Source organism: Marmota flaviventris, chromosome 2 (genome assembly GCF_047511675.1).
Source record: "Marmota flaviventris isolate mMarFla1 chromosome 2, mMarFla1.hap1, whole genome shotgun sequence".
Classification (NCBI taxonomy): domain Eukaryota; kingdom Metazoa; phylum Chordata; class Mammalia; order Rodentia; family Sciuridae; genus Marmota; species Marmota flaviventris.
The window spans coordinates 43,809,765-43,827,724 of NC_092499.1; the positions used below are offsets into that span (position 1 = coordinate 43,809,765).

General features: G+C 37.9%; 1 protein-coding gene and 1 non-coding gene across 3 annotated transcripts in view; both read left to right on the forward strand.

Annotated features, from left to right (window-relative positions):
* Ap4s1 (adaptor related protein complex 4 subunit sigma 1) overlaps positions 1 to 17,960 on the forward strand; it is a 73,135-nt gene that overhangs the window by 10,595 nt on the left and 44,580 nt on the right. The window contains exons 2-5 of one of the 2 annotated variants that reach the window (XM_027929819.2): positions 2,608 to 2,814; positions 5,568 to 5,654; positions 7,041 to 7,109; positions 13,565 to 13,576. In XM_027929819.2, coding sequence (XP_027785620.1) covers positions 2,677 to 2,814; positions 5,568 to 5,654; positions 7,041 to 7,109; positions 13,565 to 13,576 — 306 coding nt within the window. In that variant the 5' untranslated portion in view covers positions 2,608 to 2,676. The remainder of the gene's footprint in view (positions 1 to 2,607; positions 2,815 to 5,567; positions 5,655 to 7,040; positions 7,110 to 13,564; positions 13,577 to 17,960) is intronic. The other variant, XM_071607824.1, reaches the window with a different exon arrangement.
* Trnap-agg (transfer RNA proline (anticodon AGG)) lies at positions 1,044 to 1,117 on the forward strand. The gene has a single exon. It is a non-coding gene; the product is annotated as a tRNA-Pro (tRNA).

The following is a 17,960-nucleotide window of genomic DNA, read 5'->3' on the forward strand; positions in this document are numbered from 1 at the left end:
CAGAATAGGTGTTTATAGCATTCATCTCCAGTTCTCAAACATGTATTTCTTTCTTAAGTCTCCACATTCTTTTGGCATTATATATTTTAGAGTAGAAATACAATTGTGCTTCTCCACTTTATTACCACCAGGTTATCCTATAATTGTAAATTGTGTAATTGTTTATGAGCTTGCAGAGAAACAAAGATGTATTGAAGTCTTTAGGTGCCTTTAGATGTTCTATTGAAAGTTTGCATCCTAATGAGTATGAACTAACATGTCCTTGTTTGTTGTCCTTGCTCTTAAGGTCAGTGAGAAGGAATGCTGGTCTTGTAAGGTGGAAACCAATTTGATCCCTTGGTGTAACATCTCATTGGGATCATTTTACAACTCATTTTACCATTTAATGCGACCAGGGCATTGAAAGCCAAGGTTTGGCGATGAGTATCTTACAGAGTTTTTGTTTTGTTTTTTTTAATCTGGCAGTTGAAATCTAAATATATGATTATAATTTTTAACTATCATAAAGTTGGTTTTAAAACAACTTTGCTAAATAGGAATAAAAGAAAGAAAAGGGATTGGGTATATAGCTCAGTTGGTAGAGTGCTTGCCTCGCATGTAAAAGGAGGCCCCAGAGTTCAATCCTCAGCACCACACACCAAAAAAAAAAAAAAAGTCTAAGAAAAGAAAAAAAGAAAGAAGGAATGAATCATAATTTTAGCTTCCTAGTCACCTACTATAATGTACTAGCAATAATTTGTAAGTAGAATAAAAGTGACACTTAATACCAAATGATCAAACACCATGAAGACTGTCGCAATCCTGCCCACAGTGTAATGAGCTTATCTTCCTGGAAAAGGGAGTGAATGACCACAAGCCTCCCCCACAGCCCAGCTGTCATATCCCTGGCCGAGCTGGTCTAGATAACATCCTGTTCTGCACAGTGAATGAATGCTTGCAACCCCAGGCTTTGCCATGTGGGGCCTGGCTCTTTATAGCATAGTGTTTGGAATTGTGAGTAACCACCTGTCTGATAGGGTTTAGGAAATAAAAGATGTTGGAGTGGAGGTATAGCTCAGTGGTATAGGGTGTTTGCCTAGGATGTACAAGGTCCTGGGTTTAATACCCAGTACTTCCTCTGAAAAAAGGAGAGGAGCTGGGAGGGTAAAAAATAACAATAGAAAATTTAGGATGAGTATTATCCCATAATGTTGTTTCTAGTTGCACCACGGAAATACCAGGCCATTTAGATCTTTTGGTGAATGCATGTGATCTCCTCTCATTCTTACACCTCACACATAGTCATCTAACTGGGTTCAGAAAGGCCTAGCAACTTGGAGTCACATGGCATGGCAGGTATGTGGCAAAGCTATGATCTCAGAGCCAGGTCTGTCTTTTTTTTTTTTTTTTTGATGGTGCTGGGGATTGAACCCAGAACCTTGTGCATGCAAGGCAAGCACTCTACCAACTGAACTATATCCCTAGCCCCAGTTTGTCTTATTGTAGTCTAAGCTTTTAGGTGACACATTCTTCTTATTTCAAGCAATCAAAAACCCTAAAGAAAAACACTGGTGTTGGGCTTGACTTAGCTATTTTGTCCAGTGTACAACTAACTAACCCTTTCTCAGTAATCAGTAATAGAAAGGGCTAGTTAGTTGTACACTGGACAAAATAGCTAAGTCCCAGGCTCTGTACTTATCTAGGATTCTGATTAGTTCCATAACCATTCATTTGCCAAAAGTACAATTCTTCCATGCAATCTGCTTATTTCAGTAGAGCTTAGTTTACTATGGATTATTAACTTCACTTTCAAACAGATATGGATGTCTCATCAAAACAAATATTTAATGTTTTATACTTAAAAAAGCCGTAAAGTAGATCAAGCCCTATTAAGTCATCCTCTACCTGGTGTTCTAACAGTTGAGTCTTTTTCAGACTGACTCTTCACAGTCATCTTCCAACCAGCATTGTTAAGATAGATGTAAATATTCATTGGGGTGACCAAGCCCTATAGTGATCTTTCCCTCCTTTTTAACATATATGAGCAGCTTAATTTTCTGAGACCTTTCTTGTTGCCCTCTGAACTGCAACCAGTGAACTTTCCAGAGCTTTTTTCTCAACCTAAAGCCTCTCCTTCTAGATCATCCTTCAAGAAGTTGCTCAAATTTCCCCTCTCTGGGAAGTCCTTCTTGACTCTCTTGCACCATTCCTTGCTCCTTCCTTCTGTGCTCCTAAGCAAATGCACTGGCCCCAGTTATAATTCATCACTTTGCATTACTGATATTTATTTATCTGTTTAGCATCTTTAGTTAGTGTAAAAGTTGGAAGATCAAAAACATCACCTCTTCATCTCCCTATTCTTCTGATACTTAACACAAAGTTGGTGTCCAGCAAAACAGATGAATAACTTGAGTGAATATGAGTAGCGGTATTTGGATGCTGAAAAGTGATTCAGAAGATAACTAATGAAAATTTGTTTGGTTATTATTAATTAAAACCTTATTCAGTTTGTAGGAGTGAAGACCAATATTATCAAATGATATTTTATTTACTTCTGGTTCATCTATAGAACAGACAATATGATTGAGAAATTTAATCTTATCTTTCTGTTATTTTTCTATTCTCCAGGTTCCAATGACAGCCATCCCTTGCTATAACTTTTAAACTGTATTTGGAAAAACACTGGCCAGGAAAAAAATGATAAAATTTTTCCTTATGGTGAATAAACAAGGCCAGACCCGACTTTCTAAGTACTATGAGCATGTGGAGATTAATAAGCGAACACTTCTGGAAACAGAAGTCATAAAGAGTTGTCTCTCTCGATCCAATGAACAGGTAAGTTTCTGAAGCTCTCTTTTATCTCTGCAGTCAACTCAGCCTTGACAGATCTGTTATTACTTAGTCTCAAGGGCCATCATTTTCTCTGGACTGTATTCCTTCAACAGCTATTAGGGAAAACAAGGAATGAAATACAATGAAAACGAAAGGAAGCATAGCTCTCTTTATATCTCCTTAAGAGAATAAATACAAGAAAAACCAGGAAAAGTCTTGGGTTGTTATTTAGGTTAGCATATTTGTCTCAGTTCACCATGAAAGTGGCAGCTAAATTTACTCCTGCTAGTACATATAATCTTTCTTTTGTTCATATAAATTCAGTCCTTGGAACTGTTAGGAGTGCCTATAGCAGGTGGCTTTCTGAAGCCAAAAAATGAAGGTCAGGTGGCTGTCATGGAGGTGACTATTCAAAACCTATTTTATACTGGAGAATAATAATATGATTCCTGTGGAGAGGACAATTTTTATCTGCTTATCATTCTTATAAATACATCACCAATGATTTAAAGGCAAAATAAACTTGCTCTTAACTATTTTATTATGTAGATGGGGGAATAGAAGTTAAAAATTCATGTGAAATAGCAAATCTATCTATCTTGCCAAAATTTGGTGATTAAATAAAAGTATTAGAATAACAAATAGGAATTGGAGATAGGGATTCTGGGGCTTGAACCCAGAGCTTTGTGCATGCTAAGCACACACTAAGCTACATCCTAGCCCAAGAAAAGGAATTTTTAAAACTGAGTCTATTTTCACAGAGAACTTCAGAGAATTATTAAATCCAGGTCCTAAATGTCAAATCTATAGGAAAACACTCAACAACTGAGGCAAAATCAGAAAGCTTATCATTATAAATGATAATTAATCATTCATTAATTTTCTTCATTCTCCATTTCATTGCATATATAGAAAGACTGCCTGTAGAAACCACTACTAAGCCATAAAATGTTAAGCTAATCAGTGCTCAGACATTACATGTTGCAAATGTGTTTCCCTTGGCTTCTAAATTGATTTTCCAATTGAAACATCTCAGAGTTCCTCTTTGAATTACTACTTTGGCCTTCTATGGCACACTGGTTTATGGTGTCAGATGGAAACAACTGTTACAGGGCTGTTAATAGCCACATGCTTTAAGTAAACACATTTAGAAGCATTCCTGTTTCAATATTTCTGCAGAATGCAGGCACTCCACAATTTCAAACATCATTTACACTCATAGTTAACCCTTTGAAATATAGGCTTTGGACTAAATATATATACTCTTAGGTATTTTTGAAATATACTATTATTTTAGATTTTAAAAAGAACCCACTATGCTGGGCACAGTGGTACATCCCAGCAATTTGGGAGGCTGAGATAGGAGAATTGTGAGTTCAAGGCCAGGTTCAGCAACTTAGGGAGACCCTGTCTCAAAATAAAAAATAAGAAGGGCTTCGGATGTGACTCAGTGGTAAAGAACCCCAGGGTTAGAGACCCAGTATCCAAAAAACAAACCAAAAACAAAAACCTAGTAGCTGCTAGGCTTTTGGCATAACGAGGTTACAAAATATTCTAATATCAACATAGTTATTATTTTACCCACAAAAGTTCTTGATACTTTTTTTAATATTAGAAACTCCTAAGAGCCTTTGAAAAAAAATGTTTTTCAGTTTTTTTCAAATAAATTGCATTTTCTTGAAAGAGCCAACCTAATGGAAATAACACTGACCCTACTGAGCCAAAAGTTGCAGAATGGTCCTATACTTTTTACCTTTATCCTAATTTTAAATAAAAGCTTCAATTTTCTCCATTTTATAGATTGCCCAATGGCATTTTCCATGGAAGAATTTTTATACTCAAAACTTAAAGCTTGGGGCTGGGGCTGGGGCTCAGTAGTAGAGCACTTGCCTGGCACCTGTGAGGCGCTGGGTTGATTCTCAGCACCACATAAAAATAAATAAAGTATACAATTTAAAAAACAAAACAAAACCTTAAGGCTTTATTCCTACGGGCATCTGGGAACCCAAGAGCAACAGATCACAGTACAAAAAGCCATACAGTTGGTGCTCAGTCACCTTTTAGCAGGTACCCTCTGACATTCAAAGGAAGAGTATTACTGTGTCTTTAGCCTGAAGGCTGATTCCCATCCACCCAATGCCTTTGTCCACTGGCTGTAGGAAAATAGATGAAGGAGAAGGGAGTTGTTTTGTCCACAAGTCAGTGGTATAAGCTTGTTATGAATTCATACAAAACAGTGTTTACCTTGGGAAATTTTGTATAGCATCTTTCACATGAAGGCCATCTTTAAATAATTTATAAAAGAATCTACATGAATTATTTTTATACATCTAGGAAAAAGAAACACACACACACTCACTTCTTGTATGTGGCTCCTCAGTGATTATTAACAAATATAAATCAAGCATATCTAATTGCTTCCCAAGAATCCATAAGGAAATGGAAAAAAGAAAATCTTTTCACAATGAAGGCAATTTAAAATGCTGGTTATTCATTAGCTTTGTCTGCTGATTTCCACATAGCCAAGTAAAGGAATGAGGAGTACATGTGAGAACCCATGTGATCACTCACTTTTTTTCCCAGACTGTTTCTCCAACTCCCCCTAGAGATGCTTCCAAGTAGTCCCCTGAATGTTATGAGAATGTTGTGTATTTCTTGGAGTGTGTTGGCAGATACTCAACCTAGAAATTATGCATGCCGTTTTGGAGAAGTCTCTGTCGACCAAAGGTACTAATATCTAATTGTGTTTCATCTAGTGCTCTTTTATTGAATATAAGGATTTTAAGCTGATATATCGGCAATATGCAGCTCTCTTCATTGTGGTTGGAGTTAATGACACTGAGGTAAGATACTAAGAGTATTTGGAAAATACAAGATACTTAGAGATAACAGTCTGATCTTTATTCCTCCCTATGTTGACATTTTCTTACTACTGGCCTAAGAATTGTTATGACTCTTTTCCAGAATGTATTTGGTTTCTTTTTTTTTCTTAAAATTCTTTTTGTAGTGCTGGGTATTGAACCTAGGGCTTCAAGCATGCTGGGCAAGTGTTCTATCAAGCTGCATCCTATCCCCCAAACCCGCCCCTACATTTTTTTTTTTTTTTTTTTGAGACAGGGTCTAACTAAGTTGCAATCCTTGAACTTGAATGTACAATCCTCCAGCCTCCCAGTAGTTGGGATTATAGGCACGCATCACAGCACTTCTCTAGGATCTTGGTTTCTATCAAGGTGGGAAAGTTCTATGGAAGAGATATATGTAGAATGTTTGTTTGGATTACATGAGCAGCTTATAAAATGGAGAAAATTAAAACCCCAGAGTGCCCTTCTGGGTTTTGTTTGGTTTTTGTTTGTTTGTTTGTTTGCAGCACTGGGAATTGAACCCACGGCCTCACATATGCTAGGCAAATACTCTATCACTGAGCCACATCCCAGATGCCTTCCAGTTTTTCTGTTCTGCTTTTTTTTTTACTTTTTTTTTTTTTGGGGGGGGGGCAATTTCTCACTGTGTTTCCCAGGCTGGTGTCAAATTTGAGGGCTCAAATAGTTGGGATTATAGGTATATGCCACCACACTAGCTAGTGTCTTCCTTTATCCTAACCAAGTCCAGTGCCCTGCTCTTGTTCTGTCAGATAGTGGGGTAGCTCAGACAAACAGAGGCCAATCAGTTATGACACTGAACATGAGCTTACATATCAAAAATCAGAGCAAACTATATGATTGTCCTATGTTTATATCTCCTAAAGTTAGTTCCTCTTCAGGAGTGTTCATCCCAGTTCCAGGTATTTCAAATAAAAAATGTTCTGAAATCTCAGTTGATTGCTTTTATCCATAAGGCACTTTGAGTGGTTTCCCCATCTTCACAGACAGAAAAATGATGGTGCAAAGAATCTGGAAAATGCTTGAGCCAGTAGGTGATGAAGTCAGGAAGTAGAGCACAAAGCCTTGACACTGGGATCTGAAGTTTCAGTTGGGTCAGATTCAACATTGACCACAAAGAAATCTTAGAGGTTAAGGTCTTCTCCATTTCTTTCATTAATAAGCATCTTTTAAATAAGGGAGAAGTAGAACTGTTCTGAATATTGGTCAATGGAAAGTTACTTTGCTCACATTTGTTCCCTTGGTCACATGCTCTAAAACCTGGGAACTGACCAACTGACCGGCCATTTCTGTGTCTGATTTGCTTGAGGGCCATGCTAAAATTCATTGCATATTCGTCTTTTATTTCAGAATGAGATGGCTATTTATGAATTCATCCACAATTTTGTGGAAGTTTTAGACGAGTACTTCAGCCGAGTGGTAAGTCTAATGACTAAAAAGTGTTTTTGTTTTTTGAACCCAGTTTTCTAGAAATTAGGTCATGTTGGGTATAGCTTAAGATTATTTGTTAATATAGAGCTTTAATGTGTAAAAGTTAAAACTCAAATGATGTTACATTTTCTTTATCTTTCCTTCTGGCTCATCTAACATATCTGCAAACTTATATGTTTTAGGTATTTTTCAAGACTCAGCTCTTAAAAAACTATGTACCTCTTAGTTTTTTTTTTTTTTTTTTTAACACTTTAAAATATAACTTTATTTTTTTTTATTTTTTATTGTTGGTTGTTCAAAACATTACAAATTTCTTGATATATCATATTTCACACTTTGATTCAAGTGGGTTATGAACTCCCATTTTTACCCCATATACAGATTGCAGAATTACATCAGTTACACATCCATTGATTTACATATTGCCATACTAGTGTCTGTTGTGTTCTGCTGCCTTTCCTATCCTCTACTATCCCCCCACCCCTCCCCTCCCCTCCCCTCCCCTCCCCTCTTCTCTCTCTACCCCCTCTACTGTCATTCATTTCTCCCCCTTGTATTATTTTTCCCTTTCCCCTCACTTCCTCTTGTATGTACTTTTGTATAACCCTGAGGGTCTCCTTCCATTTCCATGCAATTTCCCTTCTCTCTCCCTTTCCCTCCCACCTCTCATCCCTGTTTAATGTTAATCTTCTTCTCATGCTCTTCGTCCCTACTCTGTTCTTAGTTACTCTCCTTATATCAAAGAAGACATTTGGCATTTGTTTTTTAGGGATTGGCTAGCTTCACTTAGCATAATCTGCTCTAATGCCATCCATTTCCCTGCAAATTCTATGATTTTGTCATTTTTTAATGCAGAGTAATACTCCATTGTGTATAAATGCCACATTTTTTTTTATCCATTCGTCTATTGAAGGGCATCTAGGTTGGTTCCACAGTCTTGCTATTGTGAATTGAGCTGCTATGAACATCGATGTAGCAGTGTCCCTGTAGCATGCTCTTTTTAGGTCTTTAGGGAATAGACCGAGAAGGGGAATAGCTGGGTCAAATGGTGGCTCCATTCCCAGCTTTCCAAGAAATCTCCATACTGCTTTCCAAATTGGCTGCACCAATTTGCAGTCCCACCAGCAATGTACAAGGGTACCCTTTTCCCCACATCCTCGCCAGCACTTGTTGTTGTTTGACTTCATAATGGCTGCCAATCTTACTGGAGTGAGATGGTATCTTAGGGTGGTTTTGATTTGCATTTCTCTGACTGCTAGAGATGGTGAGCATTTTTTCATGTACTTGTTGATTGACTGAAGTCCTCCTCTGAGAAGTGTCTGTTCAGGTCCTTGGCCCATTTGTTGATTGGGTTGTTTGTTTTCTTATTGTCTAATTTTTTGAGTTCTTTGTATACTCTGGATATTAGGGCTCTATCTGAAGTGTGAGGAGTAAAGATTTGTTCCCAGAGTGTAGGCTCCCTATTTACCTCTCTTATTGTTTCTTTTGCTGAGAAAAAACTTTTTAGTTTGAGTAAGTCCCATTTGTTGATTCTAGTTATTAACTTTTGTGCTATGGGTGTCCTATTGAGGAATTTGGAGCCCGACCCCACCGAATGTAGATCGTAGCCAACTTTTTCTTCTATCAGACGGCGTGTCTCTGATTTGATATCAAGCTCCTTGATCCATTTTGAATTAACTTTTGTGCATGGCGAGAGAAAGGGATTCAGTTTCATTTTGTTGCATATGGATTTCCAGTTTTCCCAGCACCATTTGTTGAAGATGCTATCCTTCCTCTATTGCATGCTTTTAGCCCCTTTATCAAATATAAAATAGTTGTAGTTTTGTGGATTGGTTTCTGTGTCCTCTATTCTGTACCATTGGTCCACCCACCTGTTTTGGTACCAGTACCATGCTGTTTTTGTTACTATTGCTCTGTAGTATAGTTTGAAGTCTGGTATCGCTATACCGCCTGATTCACACTTCCTGCTTAGCATTGTTTTTGCTATTCTGGGTCTTTTATTTTTCCATATGAATTTCATGATTGCTTTCTCTATTTCTACAAGAAATGCCGTTGGGATTTTGATTGGCATTGCATTAAACCTATAGAGAACTTTTGGTAATATCGCCATTTTGATGATGTTAGTTCTGCCTATCCATGAACAGGGAATATTTTTCCATCTTCTAAGATCTTCTTCTATTTCTCTCTTTAGGGTTCTGTAGTTTTCATTGTATAAGTCTTTCACCTCTTTTGTTAGGTTGATTCCCAAGTATTTTATTTTTTTTTTTTTGAAGATATTGTGAATGGAGTGGTTGTCCTCATTTCCATTTCAGAGAATTTGTCGCTGATATACAGGAATGCCTTTGATTTATGCGTGTTGATTTTATATCCTGCCACTTTGCTGAATTCATTTATTAGCTCTAATAGTTTCTTTGTAGACCCTTTTGGGTCTGCTATGTACCTCTTAGTTTTTAATTCTTTTTACTTAGTTACAAAATTTTATTGTCTAACTTACTCTCTTCTTTCCTCTGCTTTCCATCCAAAGACAACAGTACCTTTTCACATTAAGAATCATTTTCATTCAAACCCTTGCTTTAAGGGTGAAAACTCAGCTCCCCTTAATGAGTTCCATTCTAGCCATCCTTATTTTCTTTTTTTAAATATTTTTTTAGTTATTGATGGGCCTTTATTTAATTATTTTTTTTATATTTGGCACTGAGATTCAAACCCAGTACTTCACACACAGGCAAGTCCTCTACTACTGAGCTATAACTCCAATCCCCCTTATTTTATTTTAATAGATATACTGAAATATAATTTGCATACTATTCAATTTGTCCATTTAAAATGTATAATTGGGTTTTTGTATTTACATAGTCCTGCAGCTCATTACCACAGTTTAAGGAAATTTCATCATCCAACAAACATCATGCACATTAGCATTTTCCCCTAAATATTCCCCTCCACCTATTCCAGGCCTTGAGTAACCACTAATCTATTTTGTGTCTTTATGCATTGGCCTGTTCTAGACATTTTAGATAAATAGAATTTTCCAAAATGTGGTCTTTGTGGCTATTTTTTTTTAAACTAGCATATTGTTTTAAGGTCCATATGATATGGTATATATCAGCACTTTTACTTTTCATTATGCAGTATCTTCCATTTTATGGATATACTGTATTTTCTTTATCTGTTTGTCAGTTGATGGACAAACACCATTTGTTGAAAAAACTATTTCCCTCCAGTGAATTGTCTTGGTACCTTTATTGTGTGTCATTTGATCATAAATATGAGGGCTGATTTTTGGACTCTCATTTCTATTCCATTCCATTGGTCTATATGTTTATCCTTATGCTAGTCCTTTACAATATTGATTCTGTAGCTTGCAGTTAGCTTGAAAACCAGTCTTAAAAAAGAATCAATTGGGTTTTGAGTTTGATCCCCAAAACCACAAACAAACAAAAACATGTGAATATGGTTTACTTGCTATGATAGGCCTTCCTGAGCCTTGAGTAGACATTCTTTGGTAGTAGCAATGGTAAAGGCTAATTATTTTTCAAGGTTGTTTGTTTAACTTTGCTTTTATGTAAAAGGATTAGGAAGGAATTCTTTGCAAACTTCTTCCTGAGGCAATAGTGGAGTCGAATCCATAATTAATAATATTGAGTACACCAAAACCTGCAAAAGGCAAAACTCATTCAGAAGTTATATCTTCAGTCAAACTCCTAAGGCCAGCATTGAATTCTGGCAAACATCTTCACGGGCCAATCAACTAGCCAGTCTTTGTTGCCTTGGAGTGGTAGTTCTCAAAGTCTGGTTCCTGGCGCCACAGCAAGTACTGGAAACGATTAGAAATACAAATCCTGAGCCCACTTCAGACCACTGAATCAGAAACTCTGGGTGGAGGCCCCCTCATTCTGATGCATGTTCAAGTTTTTGAACCATTACTTTAGTTCCTGAAGTTTGCTGTCAGCGATTTCCTAATTCAGGGAGTGAAGCTGAGAAGATAGTGGCCAGTAGTGAGACAGGACATCTGTCCAGGAAGGGATTGGTGCCCTCCAAAGCTGAAGAGGTCAAGAGGTCAGGCCATTCCCAAGACAGGCCCTTAGGGAACAGACAGCATTGGGACTAGCTTTAAAAATATCTCTCTGTTGATTGCTTGGAGACAGTACCACAGACCAGCACTGTCCATAAAACCTTCTGCAATATCACAAATGTTCTATATCCATGCAACCTAGTATGGTAGGCACTAGCCGTGTGTGGCTTTTAACACTTGAAATGTGGTTAGTGTAACTGAGGAACTGAAATTTAAGTGCTAGTTAACTGTAACTAATTTAAATTTAAATCACCACATTAGCACAGTGGTTACCATATTGAACAGTATAGCTCTAGCTCCTACTTATCTCCTGGTGACCACTCTCATGTTAAGCTAGACTTGTTGCTAGTCAGGGTCTGTGATTCTGGGCTGGCAATGATTAGCTATTTTAAGTTAACACACACCAAGAAGATTATAATTTCTGAAAACAACAATGTCTTTAACTTGGGAAAATAAAAAGTGAGTACAAGCACTATCATTGTTTTTTAAAAAAAATATTATTATATTCAGTAACTAAAAATAAATAGCACATTGTTGAATTGTAGCTATAATTTTAGGGAGAGAGAGTCAGTGACCACATAAACCACAGAAGTAAAGATTAAAATTTACTTTAGGCTAGGCAATTATGCAGGACTTGGACTGCACTAGGGATGACCTAGTTTAGGATGAAACCATACCAAAAAGAAGAGGAAGAGAGGAGAGTACTAATAGGAAAGAAAACAGGATCTGTCCCACTCATCGAGAGTGCTTTGTCATCTAAGATTTATTTTTAGGTTTGTGCATTTTAAACATGCTTTCTGAGGATATTTTTCATCTTAGAAGAGTTTCCAGATTTTAAATTTAGAGGTCTGTCTCATGCTGTCTCGGCTGAAAGCAGCATCTCGGCATCACATTTTAAGAACCAAAAGCCAAACCAATTAACTTCAAAGAAGGCACTTCCACAGAGGTGAGGGCTATTGCTGTTGAGGAAAATGTAGCAGGGGTTTCAATGCCACATTTGAGAGACCTGAAGTCCTTTCACCCTCTGAGACTTTTTCATTATATAAATATCTATTTTGATTGAAAAAAAATTTAAATACATATAAGTAGAATGAAAGAGGAGGGTGGCTACATGCCATTATACATTTGTCCAGAAACAGACTGTACAACACCAGAGTGAACCCTAATTTGAACTGTGGACTCTGCACAGCACAGCAGTGATGTGTCCAGGTTGGCTCATCAGTTGTAACAAAGACACTTCTCTGGTGACAGGGTGACACAACATTCATGCGTGTGTGAAGGCAGGGTATATATACATTGGATATCTCTGCTACTCTGAAAAAATTAAGCATTTTTTTAAAGTGGGGGAAGGAGTATCAGTAAGCCATCACTTAGTGATAAATGCTGCTAAGTACATTTCCTCTTAGACTTTATATATCTGTCTGTATCTCTAGAACATGCATCTCTACATACATATGTGCAAGTCATATATCATCCCTCAGTATCTGTGGGGCATTTGTTCCAGGACAAATCCTACCCTGATGGATCCTCAAATCCCCAGATGTTCAAGTTCCTTATATTAAATGGCTTGGTGTTTGCATGTAATCTGTGCCTATCCTCTCACATACTTTTAATCATCTCTAGATTACTTATAATACCCAGTACAAATTGATGCTATGTAAATAGTTTTAATCATTTTATTAATGACAGGAGGATAAAAGTTTGTACTTGTTCAGTACAGACACAATTTTTTCACCTTAATAGACACTTACCAGCCTCACTGTGAATATCATATCACATACCATTGTCTGATTGTTTCCTTAGGATAGATGTGTATAAGTAAAATCAATGGATTCAAAGGGTATAGCACATTGCTGAGGTTTCTGATACACATATCAAATTACCTACCATCTGTAAAGTTTGAGTTAGTTGATTATTCCCTTGATTTTTTTTTTTTCTTGGTGGTACAGGGGATTGAACCTAAGGGTGTTCTACTACTGAGCTACACCCCCAGGCCTTTTTATTTTATTTTGAGACTGGGTTTTCCTAAGTTGCCAAGGCTGGCCTTGAACTTGTGATCCTCCTACCTCAGCCTCCCAAGTTGCTGGGATTACAGGTGTGTGCCACTGTGCTCAGTTTATGTCCTGTATTTTCTGAAGATGAATTATTCTGCCCTCAAAAATTCTTCTAGCCTGCATTTTTTTTTGTTTGTTTGTTTTTAGCTGCAGTACCCAAGTCAGGGCTCATGCTCTTGCTTAGGCTTCTGTATACACAGCAGCAGCCTCTCCTGCTGCTGTTAGGCTTGGAGGCAGAGCAGTTGCTGCCTGTGCTCAGAGTGTCCAGTCCCTGTGTGTCCTTCTTACCTGTGCATTCTTTTTCTCTTTTCCAGAGTGAACTAGATGTATCCTTTTTCAATACTGTTTTCCACAGTATTTGGCAAAGCAGAAGTGCCATGGGGCAGGAAAACGGTTCAACAGATTCCAGAATGTCTGTCATCAGCAACTGATAGGACAGCCAGAGGTGCAGGTGTTTCACATAATCCTACCGCAGCCTTTTTTACAGACAATTTTTTTTAAGACTCTTTTTTTTTCCCCCAGACAGGGCAGTGTTATGGCATTTGTTAATAATAACTATTATATAGTAACTTCTTTTAAGCACATGGAATAGGCTTGTTCAAAATGAATATAACAGCCAGAAGGGGCTTCATCTTCGGAGAGAGAGAATGGGTTTTCAGGGATGCAGGTATAAATCTCTAGAAATCCCCTCATGATCAGAAGAAGGCCTTCAGGGTTGATAAACTAAAGGGTTAAAGAAATTGCCTGGCTTGTATTCCTTTTATAGCAGATAAAGTTCTCCTTTTCTTTCTTTTAAAACAAAAATGCTTAAGGACCCCCAAGAACAAATATTGCTTAGAATACTGTAGGCCTACAGATTTTGGCAGAAACCCACTAGGCTTTGTGTGAGTGCTCTACAGGAATATTGACTTTTTTAAAAAATATTTTTTAGTTGGTTGATGGGCCTTTATTTTATTCATATGTGGTGCTGAGAATTGAACCCAGTGCCTGAGACATGCAAGGCAAGCACTCTACCACTCAGCCATAACCCCTACCCAGGAATATTGACTTTTAATTTAATTTTTCTTCAAAAAAATCTGTAAAGGGATAAAGAAGTCCTTTGAAAATCCATCAAGCTTGAATCTAAAATAGTAACACTAATTGTGATAAATATCTACTAAAATATATTTAGTACATAACAAATATATATTAATTATAATTAATGTTTATGTGTATACATACATTCATATGTTTGTCTCTATATATAAATTAGACACCTATGCCAAGAACCAGTATTTTTTTTTTTTTTTAAAGAGAGAGTGAGAGATAGGTAGAGAGAGAGAGAATTTTAATATTTATTTTTTAGTATTTGGCGGACACTACATCTTTGTTTGTATGTGGTGCTGAGGATCGAACCCGGGCCGCACGCAGGCCAGGCGAGCGCGCTACCGCTTGAGCCACATCCCCAGCCCAAGAACCAGTATGTTTACATCAACTTGATATTCTGGGGAATGACCATTTACCTGTTATGATGATAGGAAATACCCTGTTGATAAAATACATTTACATGCAGAATTTGGAAGCTTCTTTAACTGGGAAAAACTGAGTGCCCTCTGGTGGTAAGTGACCTAAATCTACCATCCCTTTGACCTAGGAGACCCAAGACCAGGAAATATGTCCATATTTTTATTCAGCATATAAACTCTTTTTTAAAAAAAAAAAAACAAAAAACTTTTTTTAGATGTTGATGGACCTTTATTTTATTCATTTATTTATATGCTATGCTGAGTATCGAACCCAGTGCCTCACACATGCTAGGCAAGTGCTCTACCACTGAGCCACAATCCCAGCCGAGTAACACTGTATCTTAACTAGATTGTTTAAAGCAATTCAAGATAAATATTTTCCTACTTGTACAAAGAAGTTAGGGGAAAAAAGGCTTTAGATTTAAAAATCAGGAAGATGGCTAGGGCTAATAGGCACTTTGTTAGGAGTGCAGAAACTCAATATCCATTAAGTAACTATATGTATTGGACAAGGCACACAACCCCTCATCTCAAAATGAGAGAACTATACAGAAGAGCTTTAGCAGCCCTCTCAGTTGGAATCTCCATGAGTCCAGGTAAATGAGCTAAATAACCTCACACCTACAGCAGGAAGTCTTATAAGTCTAGAAACCCAGAAAATTAAAATGAATCAGATGTAACAGAGTATATAGTATAGTTGGATTAGTTGTACTGATGTGTCAGACATTAACTGGATTTTTGTTGGAAGTAGAAATAGGTGTACTTGTCTTTGTATCCTGCTCTTATCTGACACATATCTGTGTAATGACCTCTAGCATTCTAGTTTGAATTTAATTTCCCTACCAAGACACATAATTTGTATCTTTCCCTTTCATTTTACATGGTTTTATTTTTGCCCTCCCTTTCTCTCTGACCAAGTTTTATATTTATTTTATATTACATACACACCTCTCTTCTGTGACATTTATAAAAGGTTGTCACCTTTAGCCTTATTGAAAAAAAAATCCAAAACCCATGACTTTCCTCTGCTTGCTACATAGTTCTTTTGTCCAGGAGAACTTCTGCAGACCAGTCCATAACAGAAATAGAGGGGAACCTTTTAGAGCCTCAACTATAGTTTCCTGTTCCCTCCAGTTAGAGTCATACATTTTGTATCATCTTTCTTTAGCATGTAAGCAGGACATACTGGAGCAGCTAGCATTGTTCAGGTCTGCTCTGCCAGACTTTGGGATTGAAAGATGAAAACAAGTAACTATCATAATTGCAATCAGGAGCTGGTTTTCCCAATATACAGAGCACATAATCTGTGTTTGCTCAGCCTTCAGAAAGACTTCCTTGTCAGCACACCTAGGGCAGCCATGATTTAAGGCTTGGTTTGGTACAGCAAGAGGAGAGGGAAGTGAAAACCTCATGAAAGTCCCAAGGCGCCACTTATTCAGTTTTTTTCTCCAGAAGTTTTCTTCTTCTTTTTTTTTTTTTTTTTATTGATTTATTTTCCAGTAGAATGCATTTTGACATATGGTACACAAATGGAGCACAACTTCTCATTCCTCTGGCCGTATATGGTTCAGAGTCACTCCAGTCATGTAGTCAGCCATGCATGCATTTAGGGTAATAATGTCTGTCTCTTTTAACTGTCCTTCCCATCCCCACAGAAGCTTTTCCATCCTGATGCTTTTAAAGGATGGGGAAGTTTCTCAGAGCCCACAAGGTTGGACTTTGAGAAATAAATAGAATACACCATTTGCATTTCTCTCTAGTATAGGCCTGTTCTAATTCTAGTAAAACTAACATTACAGAGCAAGACAGATGGGATTTAAAAAAGAAATGACCCAAACACAAAAAACCAGGACAGAAAATCTGACTTGTTGAAAACCCTCCCATCCCAGTAAGTGAAACCCTCTGGTGCATAGTGTCAGGTGGGGCAGATTGCCCCCTGGGGACCAGGCACAGCAATGACCTAAATCATTCACAACTGTGAACAGGCTCCTGTACTCTTCAAAGTCCCTTCCCTGCACTGGACTGAAATGCTGCCTGAGGACTCAGGAGGCCTCATTTCTATAGGAAAGTTCACCCCATCTCATAGCTTGGTAGACTTTTTCAAGACTTCAAATTTCATGAACTAAGATTGATTTGTTTAAGAACCAACTGATGAGACTCCCCCGTATGCCTGCTCTGGATTCCCAGAAGGCTTGCTTTTCTCCAGGTAATTCAAACTGAAAGGAATGGCCTGCCTTCCCCTCTGCTCCATGGTCAGAGGATGGCACCAGTGACCAGCACTGTCTGCGAGATGTACCAACACCTCCTCAATTTGGTAATCATCTATTGTATACATGAAGGTACAGAAAACCTCAACAGCCTTTTTGGTATTTGCTGCCTTTAAAGAGGCTGAAACACTTGTTTTATTTTGGCTGTAATGGAACACATTTATATGCCTTCTGACCTGGACAACCAGTCTTTTTCTTGGGTCCCATTCTGCTCTGCTTCAGCAGCAACCCCAATCCTCCCTACTCATGGTCCCATGGCACAAGGATGCTGACCTGAATCCTAAAGGCCTTCCCCCTCCACTTTCTGGCTTTTCAGGTGCCAGACATTCCAGAGCCTGCTAGTAGGGCCTATGGAGGCATTTCTCCCAAATCCACCCCAGGACTGGGAGCAAGAATAAAAAAGCAGTACTCAAGCAGGGTAATTGGGATGTCCCATACATGCATGGGAAGAGAAGCACTAGCATCCCTATGCATGCTGTTGTGTCCCCTCTACTACACAAATATAAGCTAGGCCTAGAATCCACAATGTATTCTTTTTTTTGGAGGGAGGGGTACTAGGGATTGAACTCAGGGGTGCTTTACCATTGAGCTACATCCCCAGCCCTTTTTATTTTTTGAGACAGATTCTCACTAAGTTACTGAGCTAGCTACCTTTCAAGTTGCTGGAATTACAGGCATGTGCCACTGTACAATGCCACAATGTATTCTTGTCTGAAAACCCTTTTGAATGTTTGTTTTTATTTTATAAATCCCAAAAGGTGATTGATTCTAGAACCCTAAAGCTCCTATGGGTAATATGAAAGCAGCCTGCTTCATCCTCTGTTTATGGCTGCTGCGGGTCAAGGTATAGGGAAGGGTCTCAGTGCTCTATGCCCCATGCCTCAGCCAGCATCTAGCAAGATGTTTCTTGAAGGGGTGGCATGAAGGCAGCAGTGATT